Here is an 18,556-nt window from a genome sequence, read left to right as displayed (position 1 = left end):
TTTCTGTCCATCAACTAATCCATTAATCAACTAATGGTTGCAGCTCCGTATGACAGGTGTCAAGTCTGTAATAAAGCAAAAGCGAGAAAATTGTCAATAAATTGATTGGCTCAACGAAGAATGGAGTTTTGGATCAGAGCTGTTTTGTTGCAGAGCTACAACTTCACACTCACTTCACGACCTTTTGGATGACGATTTGCCTTTAACTGAAAGTTCCCTGTAAGATAAAAGTAGATGGTCCCTGGCCTCCCACAGTACCTTTATTCTTTTATGTTTTTGTATCCATGTTATCAGAAAATAATGCTCATCATGTATTTTGTTGTCAAACACTTCATTCATGTCTATTATTTCAGGAGAGATGATGAGTGTTTTCCCAATCATTTCAATTCAGTTTTTGAATTTAGCACCTACTGACTATTAAAGGAACTGCAGCTCAATGAAAACCTGAAGCTTTATGACGTCTTTGTAGAGGTTTGTACGCCAAGAGTGTCACATTTTTTTGTTTCTGCAGAGCCGGCCAGTCCCAGTCTGGACTCGGAGGCGACGATGGAGGTGGACAACTGTGACGTCAACAGCGATGGAGGTCACAGCATGGACGAGCAGGACGGGTCGTCCACCCCCGAAGAGAAGATGTTCTTCATCGAGGGTTCCTGCACAGACGGCGACAAAGATGACGAGACAGCCAGAGCGATCAGGTGAAGCAAGCAACTTTTTGTTTCACAAGAATTACAAACGGCTGAAAGGAGATGATTTTCTTACCTAAATGTATCAAAATTATTAGAAGCAAGAATCTGTTCCTAAGCCTTTAATCAGTCTTGATCAACAATATGAAGAAGGAGAATATATTAATATATTTTATCTATATACTCAAAAACAATCAAATAAAATAGACCAGGTATGAACCAAGTTATGCTTTATGTTTAACTCCATGGGGAAGCTTGTTGTGGATTTTTTTTGTGCAGTTTGGTACGTTTTTATCATGATGAAATAGATGGTAGTCATTTGAACAGTTTTAGTTCCTCCCTGTTTAAGTGTAAACTGCTGAACTGGCATTCAGTGTTAATCACAACATGAACACACCTTTATGGGGTCTGTACTTGACACAAATTATAAAGCTCACTTTTTTTACACTAGAGAGCACTGAGCCTAGCCTAGCCATGCTATACCCATGTTTCTGACGGCACAAGGGTCTAGGGAAGCTCGACAGGGAGGGAGGGGGGCTAAAAGGTTGTCTATCAAATCCCTCTGCAGCAATTGGGTAGGTATACAACCAATCAACGCAACGAATAGGCTGACGTAGTTCCGAGAGCACCGGCGGATTGTGGCTAAGTCCCATTAGCTTCCCAACCAGCGGAGCCGCCGAGCTAACTGGTATATTAAGGATTTGCCATATCCCGTCGGCATAAGTCCAAATACGTCTTTCTTCTCACTGAAACACTTAAGTGCCGTCCTTTGTTTATCTTTCAAGTTGAATTTTAGCTTCAAATCTTTAAGGGCTGTGGCCAAAGCCGAGTCGAAAGGTTTCTGTCAGAATCGTCACGCCTCTGTCGTCACTTCGTTACGCCCGCCTTCTGACTCTACACTTCATGGTGATTGGTCCGGCCAGTTTTAGGAGAATCCAGCCTCGAGCCTTATGGAGGGTAACTAGACCCACCCTGGCAGAGAATTAAATTCGTTGCTGTGGGTTGTCTAGCGCGGCTAGGCTACACTGAGCCAGCTTTACTGAACGAAAATCAGAGCAGATTGTTTTTTATTTTTGGGCGTTTGAAGAACTCCATATTTATCATTTATAGATGCCAGTTTAATTGTCTTATTAATCACTTCCTCTATCCGACTTCCTAATGGAAAATCCCCAAACAGGAATTCTGTCACTTGAGATTTGGTTTTCCTAAGTTGCCTCTTTGTGTTGTTTTTATCTGTTTTTTATGCAGCCCGTCAACCAGCAGTAACATCCCTCTGATGCGCGTGGTTCAGTCGATCAAACACACCAAGAGGAAAAGCTCCACGGTGGTTAAAGAAGGCTGGATGGTGCACTACACCAGCCGAGACAACCTGGTGAGACGAGACGCTAAACCTTGCAATGCTTACTGTTGTAATGCTCACACCAAATATAGACCTGATTAAGGTTTATTTCCTGTTTCCTCGCTCTACTTTCAGTGCGCAGTACTTGTGCTGTATACTTGTGCATTTAGGAAACTTAAATCAGCACCCTGACATAAGTACTCAGACAAATCATTCAAACTAACAGAAGTTTAAACAGTAATGATCCAGCAATACACCAATACCCACCTGATAAAACACATTTTACGTCACACCACACAGTTTGTAAAAACGTGCAGCTTTAAATTTGTCTCTGACCAGGTTTAAGGATGCCTCTGACTCGGTCAAGCATTGTGGCCTGATGACCCGTTTTATCTTTGCAGAGGAAGAGGCATTACTGGAGGCTGGACAGCAAGAGTCTGACTCTGTTTCAGAATGAAAGTGGAGCCAAGTATTACAAGGTAGGAGACCCAGTCAGGCCGGATCTGGTTTCAGCTGCTCGGCCAAACAAAGCAGCGACGTGAAGAGAAGTGTGGAAGGGAGTCGGGCTCATACAGAAACGAAGCGTGGAGCTCACGAGGCATTAACACACATCGCCGTGCACTCAGAATCAGATTATTCTCTGTAATTATTACAAGAACAAAGTGTTACCAGGCAGCTGAAAATGTTCAGCTCAGTGTAATCAAAGGGAAATTTAACAGAACCACAAATGTGACAGAAATTTCTCATATATTAGTTTAAGTCCTTTTACAACAATGACAGTAACAAACCAGACACACGTTTCTGCATTTCCAACAAACACTCAACAAAAGCTGCCATTTTATTACTCACACATAACTAAAACTCTTATAGTCCTGCAATAAATCTTGCTTCAAGAAGAGCTGTAATGTTTAGTTTTTGTCACAGACAGGGCTCACTGTATTTAATTATATAATCGGTTATGCTTAACTGATAAATATTTCCGCTATTCTGTCCTCTCCAGCTGTCACAAAGCACTTACATTAAGTATCACAAACACGTCTTCGTTTTTAAAGGACCAGTGTGGCACATAGACGCCAACGAAAAAGAAAAAAAGGTCTGATTTTAGTTAAACTGACAGTGATGCAAAATTTATATTTACTGATAGTTATTTCTCTGCCAGAGAGGTGGTGACTCAGTGGAGTTAATTGATGATCGGCGTATGGTTGTCTGTCTGTCCATCTGTCTGTCTGTTAGCAACATTCCTCCAAAACGGACAAATCAGTTTCAAACATTTCAAAAAATTCATCCTTACAAGGTAATGTAATGATACATTTTGATTATTTATAAGTTTATATACTTTGGATTTTTTTTTAGTTCACTGTAAAACCTGTACTTTTTTATTGCGCCAAGGAACACCAGAGTTACGTGACAATTGGCGTATGTTTGTCCGTCTGTTTGTCTGTTAGCAAAAAGACTCGAAACGGATTTGGATGGAATTTTCAGGGAAGGTCAGAAATAACAAGGATCAGCTGATTAGATTTTGGCGGTGATGCAGCTTATAGTCTGGATCCACGGATTTGTTAAAGATTTCTGTATCATTGTGAGATAGCGGCACTGCGTCACTATAACCATGACAACAAATGAACACTATGTCAGCTGACTGCTGATGATCACGATTGCGATCCTACTACAAATTGACACTGCGGACTTATCAGGACTTATCCGCTGGAAATCATACTACAACTGAGCAACTTTGGTGGAGTACTGTGCTCTGAGTGCTTTTCTTGTGACATATGAAATAGTTTCCCAACGTGTTGTTGATGGTATAGAATATGAGGAGTTTCACTGTTTTAAAAAGAGTTATTTAAATGTTGTTCTTGTGTTATGTGAGTCTCCCTGTCAGTATTTCTTCAGCCTTCATCTGTACATGGCTCTCAGCTCCAGGCTCATTGGTTTCTACTAAAAGAGTAAATATTTTAAAATGCTTTCAAATTCTATTGCTCAATATTTTTTTAAATGCTCAGTATCTTCCTGAAACAATACTCTCGATGCTGTTCTTTTTAATCAAATGCCACTCAAACAGGAAGAAGCTGTTCACATGTAGGGGTGTATTTTCAGTGATGGATTAACCCTCTGAACCCTCTGAAAGGTGTGTTATTTTTTTAAAAATCTCACAAATTTCACCATAATTCAAAGCCAGAAACTATGAAAACAGAAAGATGTTGGATTTTCAATGAGATAATCATGTGTGACGTGGTGTTCTCACAGAAAACAAACCAAATCTAAGCTTTAAATCCTAATCTTTAATAAGTTGTTATTGTATACGTGCCATTTAAAAATTAACAAAAAATTAACCATTTCCTACAACCGGATTTTATTATTAACAAACAAACAGTAAACTTCTGTGGTCCTCAGCACAACAGTGAAACTGTTAGTGACCAAACAGTCATTTGACAAAAACTGCAGAGCCACTATTTGTTTCCAGTAATGGCAACACCTTTGGACATTTGGAAAAATGTTGTACATGTTCTAGTCAGGGTCCTGCTGTTTTCACAGACATGCAGGGCTTTGAATAAGACTTGGTAGGATATTGTAGTGAAAAATGAGCCCAGAGTGTGTTAAAATGTGACAGGAGCAAATAAACATAGAGAGTACTTAGTGTTCAAAATTGTAATCCATATTTGGCGCTTTAGTAAGTTTTTGATGCTGCAGGATGGAGTGTATTGGATTGAGTTAAATAAATTACAGCGTGTATTCATGGGAATGAAGTTCCACATCACCCAGTGCAGCAGCGTGACTCACTGATATGGTTTTAATAGCTTTTTGATGACAATACCGGGTTTTTCCTGACTCGCATTAGGCTTTGAAGATTGACGATGCACATCAGGAAGCATGTGCAATAAAGGCGACGGGTCAATTAACAAAACGATTTAACAAAGCATTGTCCTTATATTCCAAATTCTTATGAGTTCGGTGCTGTTAATTTTCCTCTGAGAGGCACCAAAAATTCCTCTTTGGACAGCTCTGGGGCACAAAGAAATGATCTATATCAGGCTTTCACACTCATCAGTATGATACTTTGAGTGGTGATTTAGTTTTTTTTTTAACTTTACAAGACTTTCCAACTGTTTTTAAATCCAGTTTTGAATTTCCAGCCACGAGCAACTGTTTCCCTCACTGATATCTGATCAGTGAATTCAGGTCAGCGCTGCTGCCGCTCCAGCGTTTCCCTCCTCATTCTCCTCCTCCTTTCATCTCGTGTCTGCTGGCGGCCTTTGACCTTTAGCACAAAGCACCGCAGAAACCTTCCTTTGAAGAGGAAGCGAGAGTCGAGACGAGGGAGGGGGTGAGGCAGAGCGGGAGATTTGCGGTGGTTTTTGGGACGTTGGGTTGCTTCCCTGCCGTCTCTTTGGCTCGTCGCCACGCTGCCAAGTGCCCAGAGCTCCTGAGGCACGTCCTGCCTTTTAATCAGAGGATGAGAAGATGCCGATGGGAGGGCGTGTCGGGGGGTGAGGAGGGGGTGGCGGTGGGGTGAACTTGGCACGACACGAAACGTTTGGTTGACTCTGAGGGGCGCGAAGACACCACTGAGCCGATCGTTCTTCATTATGTGTTTGATCTGGCAGGGGTAAGGGTTTGTGGAGGGGCGCAGGCTTGCTTTGGAAGGGGGTCTGCCAGAAAGGGAAGGAAGAGAAGTTTTAAACACTGAAATTCAAAGAGCTGCTCACTGTAGCAAATGGAAGAGAGATGAGAGGATGGAGGGCTGATTTCAAGACATTTTGGAAGCTTGTCATAGGTGGACAAGACTTAAGATGGTTATGGAGAGTGAAGTGTTGGAGATAAGAGATGTTTTACAAGTGCAGAGATTTGGGTTTCTGAGCTGAAAGTGGAGGTACAACGCAAAACAAACTATTTCAGCCACATGGACAGGATTCTGAATTTCCTTTTCGACTTTATCGTAGGAGATCCCCCTTTCCGAGATCCTGCAGGTGGAACCGGCACAGGACTTCAGCAGCCTGCCTCAGGGCAGCAACCCGCACTGCTTCGAGGTCATCACAGCCAGCATGGTGTACTACGTTGGTGAGGACAATGGCGGGCTCTACCACAACCCTGTCTTGGCGGCATCCGGTGTGGGGCGAGACGTGGGCCACAGTTGGGAGAAGGCCATCCGACAGGCGATGATGCCCGTTACACCCAAAGCCAGCGTGGGCGCAGGGCCAGGCCAAGGGAAGGACCACAGTAAGTAACGACCAGAAACGCATCATTCCAACTCAACGTCCCCTTTGCTCTAAAAATATATCAAAGAAAATATGTAAAACGCAGCTAAAGCCCAAATTAGATGATATTATTCTTCTAGTTTTTCCATCCCGAGCCGCATGTTTTCATATTTAAGTTGGAATGCAAATTTAAAACAGTTCTGTTTACCAAATCTATTATCGATTCTTAAGATAAGTACAATAATACATATGCTGTTAACCTCTTGACACCTAAATTTATTTACAGTTAAATAAAAAATATTTTTTGTGTGTTTTGGCTTTCTAGCTGATGCTAAAATAAGTGGAGATTGTTAACTTGTCTATTTCACATAGAATAGATATATAATAATAACAGATATATAATAATTTGGTCCCACTCTGACTGATCCTACGAGAAACCAGTGCTTGCAAAAGGTTCTGAGGTACGTATTGAATATGCACAAACCGACATTGGGGGAACAAATGTGCTATCTCGGCTGCATTCTGAATGAAAGTGGTATGTTGTGAATATGCGAAGATAGGCGTCAAGGGGTTAAATCAATTTATAAACACAGACACGAGACATTTGCCAAAGAAGTGGTGTTGTTACATTAGCCACTCCATTATAGTAATATAGTCCCAGTAAACTGCGGCTCCTCTTCATTATATGAGGTCAGTCAGAAGCCATTAACCGCCACAGAAGGCTCTATCATGGTGCCCCATTTACTTCCAAAACCACAAAAATGTTCGCTGCTTGCCAACATGGCACTGCTCATAGTCCAAAGGACCACCGTCTCTATATACATATAAATAGTAAGAGGTGCCACCTGGTGGAATGACCAGATACTACAGCTAATGCACAGTGCACTTTCATACATTTATGTCCATTGTCTTATGTCTTATTGGTTAATATATTTGTAACTGCAGTCGATTGGTGGTTACCTATTAGTATCCCTATTTTGTAGCGTATTTCTGAGTTTATTTGGTCTAAAGATCTACTTTTCTTCTCCCGAATTTCATTAGCTCAGTGTGAAATTCAGCTGTTATTGCTAATGTTTTCTACCAGTCAGGTCTGAAACTAGCCTAGCCGCGCTAGACAACCCACGGCAACGAATTTAATTCTCTGCCAGGGTGGGTCTAGTTACCCTCCATAAGGCTCGAGGCTGGATTCTCCTAAAACTGGCCGGACCAATCACCATGAAGTGTAGAGTCAGAAGGCGGGCGTAACGAAGTGACGACAGAGGCGTGACGATTCTGACAGAAACAACCGGCGCACAATAAACGGTTATCTTTCGACTCGGCTTTGGCCACAGCCCTTAAAGATTTGAAGCTAAAATTCAACTTGAAAGATAAACAAAGGACGGCACTTAAGTGTTTCAGTGAGAAGAAAGACGTATTTGGACTTATGCCAACGGGATATGGCAAATCCTTAATATACCAGTTGGCTCCGCTGGTTGGGAAGCTAATGGGACTTAGCCACAATCCGCCGGTGCTCTCGGAACTACGTCAGCCTATTCGTTGCGTTGATTGGTTGTATACCTACCCAATTGCTGCAGAGGGATTTGATAGACAACCTTTTAGCCCACCTCCCTCCCTGTCGAGCTTCCCTAGACCCTTGTGCCGTCAGAAACATGGGTATAGCGTGGCTAGGCTAGTCTGAAACGGCTTTTTCCTCAGAAGTTTGACACTAGCTGCTTGTGGAAGAATTTTGTCAAACGTAGTGATGGTTTTCTGAGGAGCGGGTGCACTAAAGGATTTATATTTATGCACTATGTATTTCTGTCTTTACTAATATCTTATATGAAACAAAAGGCAGATGTTTTCAGTGATTAAAAACATCTGCCTATCCTCTGCGTTTTATACAGAATTAAACATACATCTCAGTTTCAATGCATGTTTTGACCTTTGGACTCAGCTTTAGTCATTTCTGAAATCAGATTAGATTCTGATATGTGTTTATGTTTTTATGCATATGAGGTTTTGTTTGTTTTCCTGTGAACAGCCTCTAAATATTGTCTCAGTTGTCTACTGTTACACAACGCACACCCACTCCGTCCGCTGACATTTTAACATGATTGAAGAGATTTCAGAGGATTTTCCGCTTCCTCTCGCTCTGATTCCTCTCAGGTTAAAGTGTCTTTGTCTGAAAATAAGAGTTTTAAGTTTCATCCCAGAATGAGACCTCCAGCACTAAACACATTAAAAAATACCACTAACTGTTATTAAAAACGGTCATTGTTATGAAACGATTGCATTTTAGAAGCTGCAGTCGACTGCATTTGCCACCTCTTCAGTAATTAATCTTCGGTTTCCTTCCAAAAATGGATGTTTTGTTTTACAGTGAACACACATCAATAAGGTAATGTACTGGTGATGTAACAGGGCTTTATTTAATCATCTCATTGACCGACAGACCAACCGTGATAATACATAACATGAGTAAATCCAAGCCACCCCAAAGAGGAAACTACAGTTTTAAATGCACTGAAGCTGTATTGAACATACATTAGGATCAATACATTCACAGTGATCTACCAGAGACGAGCAGACACAAACACTCACATCCAGCGTGCCTTAAATGTGTAAATTTGAACGATTTAACCTCTGTGCAGCTGTTCAATATTTAATCATTATAGCTAAACATGTGGTGTAATCCTGAAGTAGTGCAATAACACAATAGTTTTACAAAGCTCAGCTTATTGCTATTAAATAATAATCTCCATCTGTTTCATGCTGAACAATGACACTACGGCAACCACAGCTGTTGTCTTTATATTTGTGCTTATGCATGAATTAAACAAAAACTTATCCTGAGCTTCTTGTGTCTGCAGGAGCCATCGTTTCCACACTTTCCTTCTATTGTCCATGTAAGCAGCTGTACAATGCATTCTGGTCAAGGTCTGGGCTGCTTAATGCAAATCATGGGCATCCAGTGCAACTTACTGCACTGAAAACTTTAGAAAAATCTTTAAAAAAAAACTTTGTTGATATAAAATGCATATGCAAGGCTTGTTTATTACTTTAAATGTTATCAGAAACATAATTTGTTTAACCAGAAAGCCGACATGTTGGGCTGGTTTGATCTCAGACAGTAGACAGTCCATGAGTAAAGCATCCAATCAGGTGCAGCCGATGTTTGCGCAGTTATAGGAGGGGGTATGTTTTCGTTGTTGCGTCCAATGCTGAGAAGCAACACAGTCCCCCACACCCAAAAGTGCTCCTGTTGACATGTACCATCAGAGGTGCTGCTAGGTGGATGTTAGTGGAGCCGGGCTAGGTCTTTATGCTAAGCTAACGCTAATAACTGCCACCTTTGACACAATGCTGATGTCAGTCTGTTCCTGTAAAGTTATATTATAATTCTATATAAAAATGTTGGTTTAATTGAAGTGAAATACTTCACTTATGAATGAATACATCCATCCATTATCTGTACACTGCTTAATCCTCATTAGGGTCGCGAGGGCTGGAGCCTGACCAGCTGACTTAGGGCGAAAGCAGGGGTCACTCTGGACATGTCCACAATGAATACAGAACATAGAAAATAGCTGCCCCTGTATATGAAATAATACAAGTTTTCTCCATCTAAGAATTACCACTACATTAGTCATGCATTTCATCTGCGTTTTGATTTCCCACAGTTACATTTTTGTCAGTAAACTTACATAAACTCTCTGAATGGTGACCTAAATGTCAACGGGCTGCCTACTTACATCAGACTACAGGTATTGATCGCAGAGGGGTGACCCAATCAAATCCCAGGCTGCAATCTGAAATCAATATCAGCTCATCAGTTTGGTCACTGCAGAACGTCCCCTCAGCTTTTCAGTGTCAGGCTGAATTACCAGCATGTCCTCACAGACTGCAATGCTAAACACAGAGGAAGGGAGGCAGGAGATGGGGAGTTTAATTCAGGTGAAATGTGGAAAATGATTCAGAAATGTTCGTCCCAGCTGGAAACACCCTCAGAGCTCTTTCATCATGTGTTGAACAAACAAATCCGTTGGTTTGATCTCAGCTGGAAATCTCCCGTCACCTCTGTCTTCAACAAACACGGAAACGTAGGAAATGAGATTTTAATGATTTGAAGGTTATCACAATAAAACTTCACACGTCTCTGCTGTAAGTTTACACGTGTGGTTACAAGATCTGTGGCTTGTACATTGATGTTTGCTTCTGTGTGTCCTCAGAGGAGCTTTCTATCAGCATATCGGTGTCCAACTCCCAGATTCAAGAAAACGTGGTAAGTGATTACATCTGATAACTTTTCATTGACGTTCTGATAAATATGTCATATAGTAAGCCAAACCCTCGTATAAAACATGCTACATTTTGAAAATAATGCTAAAAACAGCAGTAAATGTTACTCTGATCTGTTTTGTTCAGGATATCAGTTCAGTGTATCAGATCTTTGCTGACGAGGTTCTCGGCTCAGGACAGTTTGGGATCGTCTACGGAGGTGAGACATTTTGTAAACACAACCCCCCCAAAAAACATTCAGTTCCACTTTAAACTGAATTATAGATGGATAAAAAAATAATAAAATCAGTTAACAGCTGAAAATGAATCAAAGTCCTATCATGTTCTGTAGGCAAACACAGAAAGTCTGGCAGAGATGTTGCAATCAAAATCATCGACAAAATGAGGTTTCCTACTAAGCAGGAGAGCCAGCTGAGGAACGAGGTGGCCATTCTCCAGGTACGAGACATAAGTGTTACTCAGTGAGATGTAATGAAACCTCATTTATACGCACTTCATTTTCCAGAGTCCAGTTGTCAGTGTTCTTGTCTGGTTTCAAACAGAACCTCCACCACCCGGGGATCGTTAACCTGGAGTGCATGTTCGAGACGCCCGAGCAGGTGTTCGTCATCATGGAGAAACTTCACGGAGACATGCTGGAGATGATTTTATCCAGCGAGAAGAGTCGACTACCTGAACGCCTCACCAAGTTCCTGGTTACACAGGTCAGTGACGGCCAGCAACATGTTCCACAAGAGCGATAAATGGTAGCAGCGTCATGAGTTTGACATTGCGACCAATGTTTTGGTTCGTTGGTCAACTGCTCTGTTCACCACCAAAACACTTTGGGCATTTACAGCTGAAACAAGTAATGTTGTTTATCTTATAACTACTGCAAAGGTCAAGGACTTGGGTATATCAGAAACATTCTTGCTGTGGAATCATTATGATTGAATTTGGCTTCTGGTAGCCATCGTTGACAGACAACGGCAAAATTCAAGAAAAAGATTTGATGCTCACTTAAGGTGTTTTTGTACTTTTTTGAAAAAAACGTTGATGAGCTTCATGGAAGATGGACACTCCTTTTTGAATAAGTAGCAATTATCTAATCATTTGACTGATTATCTGTTGAATGTGTTAGAACAAGTCTTATCTGCAGCCACCTCTTAAGTTAAACAAACTAAATGATCTATAGTTTTGGTGCCTGATACCACAGAGACCTTCAGATTTCTTGGAGAGCCTGAGCAGGTGTGATTAATCAGGGCGGTCTCACTAGTTCCTCAGATTCCTGTTCCATTGCCTTTTATTCAAGGATTGGTTGAAGGAAGAACCTGACAAGCCACCGTCTTCTTTTTAATTGAGAATTTTTGATCTTTTGTATCTTAGTCAGCTGTGATGAGCTACAGATAGATGTAGTTCATACAATGTGCACAACCATTTCAGAAGGTGTTTCAAATAGTCACAGTTGAAGGTAGAGTAAAAAGAACAGAAATCAAACAGGATCAAGATGCATCTCTACTCGAAGGGTTTCATGGTGTTGCACAGAAATATTGCTTTAAAGGTAGAAAAAAGAAAACTGCCCACAGACTGAAATGACTGTGATTGTGGGAAAGTTACCAAGAAGGTCAGACGCAATCAGACCCTCTTTATCCAGCGTTGGAAAGGTATGTGTGGAAGCTATCAGTCCAGTTCTTTGGAAGCTTAACTTTCAAGGAAGGTGGAAAAGTACTACAAGAAAGAAAAAAAAATTTGTGAGGCTCTCTAGATAAAATTGAGCAGGATTTTTTCACAGCGTGGCCTGTTTATCAGCACAAATGCATTCTGAAAGTGATTTTAGTGGAGAGTTCTAGCCACCTTGTTTTTTTTATGTTTTTTGGAAGCAAAGGTGAGTTAGTTTGTCCAGTCTTTCAATGTGAAGGGTTTATGTTGATGACTGTGTGGACGAGAGAGCAGACAATCAGCATATTAATGTTCTTACAAGATCTCAATATTCAGTTTGGGACTGTTTGGTCCACAGATCCTGGTTGCCCTCCGACATCTTCACTTCAAGAACATTGTCCACTGTGACCTGAAGCCTGAGAACGTCCTCCTGGCCTCAGCTGAGCCATTCCCTCAGGTTATAAACAATCATTATTTCTTATTTCTGTTACTTTAAATGTTTGATTTGACTTCAGAACTCAGCAGCACTACTGCAACTTACGGCTCTTTAACCAGGTGAAGCTCTGTGACTTCGGCTTCGCTCGTATCATCGGGGAGAAGTCGTTCCGTCGCTCGGTGGTCGGTACTCCGGCCTACTTGGCGCCCGAAGTGCTCCGCAGCAAAGGCTACAACCGATCTCTGGACATGTGGTCGGTGGGCGTCATCGTCTACGTCAGTCTGAGCGGGACGTTTCCCTTCAACGAGGACGAGGACATCAACGACCAGATCCAGAACGCCGCCTTCATGTACCCGCCCAACCCCTGGAAGGAGATCTCAGAGGAGGGTAAGAGGCTGCTGATGGAGCAAATCAAAGGAGATGCTGTTTTAACCTTGTGTTGTCCTACGGATCAAAATTGACCCGGTTTAACGTTTGAAAATGTGGGGGAAAAAAATATTTTCACTGTGAAACTTCTGATGCCCATATTTTCAACATTTTGGGGAAATCTTTGAACATTTTTTGGTGGAAGAAAAGAAATGCTTCTTAAGAACATTCACAAAAAAAACAAACAAACAAAATCCAGCGAATTTCACTGGATTTTGGTAGATTTTTTTTTTTGTGAATTTTGTTAAAGAAAATATTAGAAGTTTTACTGATATATATGTAATCACTTTAGATATTTTTAGGATTTTTTTGGAAGATTTTTACTCATTTTTTGAAAATATTTTCAAGAATTTTCTTGCCTAATTTGAGGGATTTTTTAAAAATAAAACCTTTAAGGCAAAATTTAAGGAATTATTGGAATTTTCTCCCTGAAGGTTTTACAAATTTTCAGAAATTTAGGAAATTTTTTTGCAGAATTTTTGGATTTTTTTCAGACAAGGAAACAATATTTTTTGGTGCCCGTAAATGAGAATAACAGGAAGGTTAAATAGTGTATTAAAAGACAATGAATAGTTTAAAAGAAGTACTCTGAAATAAAGGACAACTTTAGGTCACAACGAATGGACTCCTCAGCATCGATGATAAACATAGACGTACAGCAATTAGGTGAATAATCTAAAAAGGCCAAACTTTGTTGTTGCAGCTTCTCCGATGTGCAGATTCATTGTTTTATTTGGTTTAAAATCAGTGGAAAGTAAATATCATTGCGATTTGGACTCTTGGTTGGACATTTAGTCAAGTATTGACTGATTAAATATTCTGATAAACTGCAGATTAAATAATCTGAATAATCGTTAATGGACATAATTGCCGGTTTTAGGCTTAAATAAAGCATATGTGATAACCAGAGAATCACTTCATGTGGATGAAATCCTTTGAACAATCTCCAGTGCTGAGAGAGAAATCATTACCACAAAATCGAAACAAGTTGTAGACATCAAAAAAAGTTGACAGGAAACCAGATTTTCAGTAAAACTCCGCCTCCAGCTGAACAGGTGTAATGCTTTGTAGAAAAAAGTTAATTATCATTTCTGATTCAAAAGATATACACATGCCTACAGTATGTAAATGTTTTAAAAATAGGCAGAGCAGCATTTGTTGGATAAGGGCTCAAAGGTTTTTGGATCATTCTGGTTTAAAAGTTATTTAATTAAGTCTTTTGCAGTCACTGGTGTGGAAAGACAGGCTCCATTTGTGCATACATGTGATTGCGTATATTTAATTTCCAGTTTTCTTGTGAAAATGAAACTAATAGATTGATAGTTTTGTAGCTCTACAGTGGAGGAATGAACATGTTTTAGTCATAGCTGATGTGTCCTGATGTTTCCCTCCAACAGCCAAAGACCTGATTAATAACCTGCTGCAGGTGAAGATGAGGAAACGCTACAGTGTGGACAAATCGCTGAGCCACCCCTGGCTGCAGGTAACCAGACAGATTTTCACTTTACGGAAACACTGTAGCTGGGCAAGAAAGTAAATGAAAGGCTCTTCTACAACTTAAACAGCATGTTTACCTGTGCAGAAAAATGGGATAACTTCCCAACCTCCAGACTTGGTTTGGAAACACTCTTTACTTCTACAGCACAAATGTATCCAGGAAACTGTCCCTACTTCAAGTTAGCTGAAATTTCACAAGTATGCACAAAGAAGAATGCACAGTGATAGTTTATTTGCTGAGTTTTTCCCTGCACGAGTTCTAATAAAAGTCAGTTAAACATGTGGGGCTGGATTCACAAATGGTCTTATCTAAGTCTGTGTTATTGAATTAATTCAGACATTAGATCTGATGTTTATATCCAAAGTATTCTTTATTAGTGTTACTCCAGAACACCACTTTTATTTGGAAAGTAAAGAATGGCCCTGAAACCACATGTATTGATAAATACGGTTTCTGTTGCTGTACAGTTAACATACTGGCAGGAAAACTGGAGTCTGCAGGCTGATGTTAATGGTGCCAAGTCATGAAAACCATCATGTCTGGAGGATCGTTTGGACTTCTTGGTGGGCTGATTAAATCTATGAAGTCATCACCATCTAATTGTGTTGCATTAAAAAGTTCATTATTGCTGTTTGCATGAACAGGCAAATTATTTGCAAGATTTGACTGACTGATCAGGTCTTAGTGACTCAAAATAGAGTTATACTTTCTGGAGGGCCTGCTATGGTCTGAATGATGTGTTTTACCTTCAGAGGGTGTTTGTGAGGCTCTGTGAGGGCTATGACTACATGTGCTGCAACTCTGTGCGTGCTGGAACACCAAAATGAGCAATTGTGGTTTGATTCATAGTTTAATGTAGACGCTAATCCACTGCGCATGTATGGAACGAATCCTCCAATCACACAAGAGAGTGGCACAAGAACATCAACTGTGTGTCTGTGGTGTTGACAGTTTTGAAGAGAGTATAGGCCAGTGTTTTACTTTCCATGTCTGTGAGTATTCATGGGCTCATGAGAACCTGCATAGACTCCTTTATATGCAGCATAAAATCTGTGTCAGCATGGCGACCTTGTGCATGTGTGGGATGATGGACTCCAAGTGAACGACAAGGCAGTATAATAAGAACAACAAGCATCTGTGGGGTATATGTGTGAGAATGTTAATGTTCAGACACACTTGTATTCACTTTTATTACCAGTACACAAAGGAGTTCCACAGGGTTCAATACTTGGTTCAACACTCTTTAACATTTACATCAACAACAGTAACACAACCCATGCTGTAACCAATTCTCCCATCCATCTGTACGCTGATGACACCATTATCTATACATCTATTCCTCCCTCCACACTGCCCTGTCTGTGCTACAGATTAGATTTAAAAACATTCAACACGCCTTTTCCGATCTTTTAGTAATTTATTAACCAAATTACTCATAACTCGAGGAATTGTTTCAGCCCTAGTATATATTGTTTTTGAATAATAAAATTGCCAGCTATGTATCTTTTATGTAAACTCTGTTCATTGGTCCATGTTCTTTATGTCATTTCTCAGGACTACCACACCTGGTTGGACCTCAGGGAGTTTGAGACGCGGCGAGGTGAGCGTTACATCACCCATGAGAGTGATGACGCCCACTGGGAGGAACACGCCGACGAGAACGGCCTGCACTACCCCAAACATTTCATCATGTCACCCAACCTGGACGACATGGACGAAGACCCCTAGAGGCCGGCAGGGTTCACGTTTCTGACAAGGGAGCTGTAGAATCGGGGAAGCTATCCATGGAAACTGTCACCTTGGAGACTGCGAGCTTTCCCCGTGATGGCGCAGCGTAACGCGCATTCCTGGAGAACGAGGATGTGTTGGTCAGGCAGCTGTGTGAGAACACTGTGACACCACAGCAATAATTCAGGGCCAGAAACATTTCATTTTTCACACATTTGACTTTTTTCCTTGTTTTTTTTCTTACAAGCCATAAACAAATAGACCTTAAGAGCTGAAAGCTGGATGTTTTTTTCCCCCCAGAAATCAACATTCAGCCTTTCAATCGACACTGCCAGTCAAGCTGTTGAAGGGCTAGTTGAAAAGACTTCATACGCTTTTTCAGCTGAAATGGCAGATTTTTAGCAGGTCGTTTTTACATTTTAGAAGCTGAGTAGAGGAGATGTTAAAGTCGTGACACACAAGAAACCAACATGTCCGGACTCTATTCTTTTGTTCCTTATTGGGATGTCTTTGCACTATTGGGAAAATCTTTACAGTAAATTTCACTGATGATAACTTTTCGCTTGTTTATCTGCAAAAGCATGAAAAAGGTTTGGGGTTTTTTTGTAATTGAGAACTGAGGAAGAACAAACAGCCACATTTCTGCTGCCAATAGGCTGAATTTTCTCATCACTAATCAGAAAACAAATGTGAAGTCAAAAAGGTTTATCTGCTGTACACTGGCTGACGTCTCAATCACATCTGTCCAAAGAATGAGAGACAAAATGAAATATAATTTATTTCTTATTATATCACATTTACAGCTGGCTGTATGTAGCAATTATTCCTAGTGATAAAATGCATTCATTTAATGCAAAAAATTCTAATTAAGTTCTTCCAGATAAGAAGAGAAAATGGAGGAATTGATCATTTAATTTTTAAAGTGTTGGTTGATTTTGTTTAAATCAAAACAAAATTAATAACTATTTTGCCAATTAATAAATTGAACTAAATAAAAAATGTATTGAATATTTGCTGGTTTTAGCAACAATAATGGAAAATTTTGTCATATATGATAGTAACTGACACCTTTCAGTTCTGGACTAATGAGCAGACAAATGTAAAAACAGACATTTAGGAATTCAAATTTTACCTTGCTAACATGTAGCATTTTAAGGTAACATGCTAACTTTTGCATGTTAGCATTGCTTGTATTATGTTCTCGAGAATGTTCTTGCTCTATTTTAAAAACTCAGGGTTGTTTTTTTTACTCTGTACCCCCCAAAAACTCAGTTTAAAAGCCGACAGCAGGCTGCTGCATACAACCCTTGTTTTTTTAATAACAACTCCATACTTTTGCAGAAACACAACCAGTTATCATCAGAAGGATTCCCTCTGAAACTCTGGATGAAAACGAGCTGAGAATCGAGCTGCTACTGTCTCTTTGTCTTTCTGAACTCTAAAATGTCGCCGATCCTAAACTGACTCCAGCCTGAGAATTTATTTCACATTTTGTATTTTTGCAAGAAATGTTTTGTCATGTAGATGATTTTGACGGGAAAATATTAAAGCTAAATGGCAAACTTTGGGAACCTCAAGTTACACTGTAATTTATTTGACCAGTAAAGTTAGAAGGCTGCTTATGCTTCATTGAACAGTGGAATGATGTGCATATCCTCAGCTATGAGACGACAACCAGCACCGATGTATGCGTGTGCATCTCTTTCACCTTCAAGTGGATCTAAAAATTTTACATTTTTCACACTGATTCATCAAACCTCATCGTACCTTTAACGTCCCCAGGTAGATAAAATCATTCATTTTCCACACAGGTAAATCTACCATTATAACACCTTATTTTACTCTTCTTCTTTTGGCCACACTCCTGTCTCACTGGGGTCTACTGATGCATGTGAGGTGTTTAGGGAGCATCTGTACATTGCAGCTTTAAACAGCCGGCAACAGCCTCTCCTCCTGTAAACTGCATGAGTCTTTGAATGCACATTGGTCACACTGTACCACCCACAAGATGATCAGAGAGATGATAAAACGGACAAAAGGACAAATTGAAATGCAGTGTTTCAGTGCCAAGCAGCAAAGTAAAAGAACGGGTCAAATATTCACATTTATCTGCTCCTTTATTCCTGTATTCAGTCATTTACATTTTGTGTGAAGAAGTCATCATTGGAGGTGGGAACTGATCAGTAAAGGCAGAGCTTTAAATGTATTATTCAGTGGTTGTTTTAAGTGTGAATGAAGCAAGCAACCAGTTTAAATTGGAGACATTGGTTTAGTTAAGGAAATCTGGATCTTATGGATGTTCTTCTAGATGTCACAGCGCACAAGCAGCCCTAG

The 18,556-nt window shown here is 40.3% G+C and overlaps 1 protein-coding gene across 2 annotated transcripts in view; it reads left to right on the top strand.

Moving 5' to 3' along the window:
- LOC110951618 (serine/threonine-protein kinase D3) overlaps positions 1-17,799 on the top strand; it is a 58,404-nt gene extending 40,605 nt beyond the window's left edge. For both annotated transcript variants that reach the window (XM_022194786.2, XM_022194785.2), the window contains exons 8-19: positions 512-695; positions 1,932-2,055; positions 2,424-2,501; positions 5,964-6,240; positions 10,427-10,479; positions 10,623-10,695; positions 10,828-10,934; positions 11,039-11,200; positions 12,493-12,591; positions 12,690-12,957; positions 14,394-14,479; positions 16,049-17,799. In XM_022194786.2, coding sequence (XP_022050478.1) covers positions 512-695; positions 1,932-2,055; positions 2,424-2,501; positions 5,964-6,240; positions 10,427-10,479; positions 10,623-10,695; positions 10,828-10,934; positions 11,039-11,200; positions 12,493-12,591; positions 12,690-12,957; positions 14,394-14,479; positions 16,049-16,222 — 1,685 coding nt within the window. In that variant the 3' untranslated portion in view covers positions 16,223-17,799. The remainder of the gene's footprint in view (positions 1-511; positions 696-1,931; positions 2,056-2,423; positions 2,502-5,963; positions 6,241-10,426; positions 10,480-10,622; positions 10,696-10,827; positions 10,935-11,038; positions 11,201-12,492; positions 12,592-12,689; positions 12,958-14,393; positions 14,480-16,048) is intronic.
- Positions 17,800-18,556: the final 757 nt, after the last annotated feature.

This window comes from Acanthochromis polyacanthus, chromosome 16, assembly GCF_021347895.1.
Source record: "Acanthochromis polyacanthus isolate Apoly-LR-REF ecotype Palm Island chromosome 16, KAUST_Apoly_ChrSc, whole genome shotgun sequence".
NCBI classification, from domain to species: Eukaryota; Metazoa; Chordata; class Actinopteri; family Pomacentridae; genus Acanthochromis; species Acanthochromis polyacanthus.
Note: the sequence above shows the minus strand (reverse complement) of the source record. Positions and strands in the feature narration are given on the sequence as shown.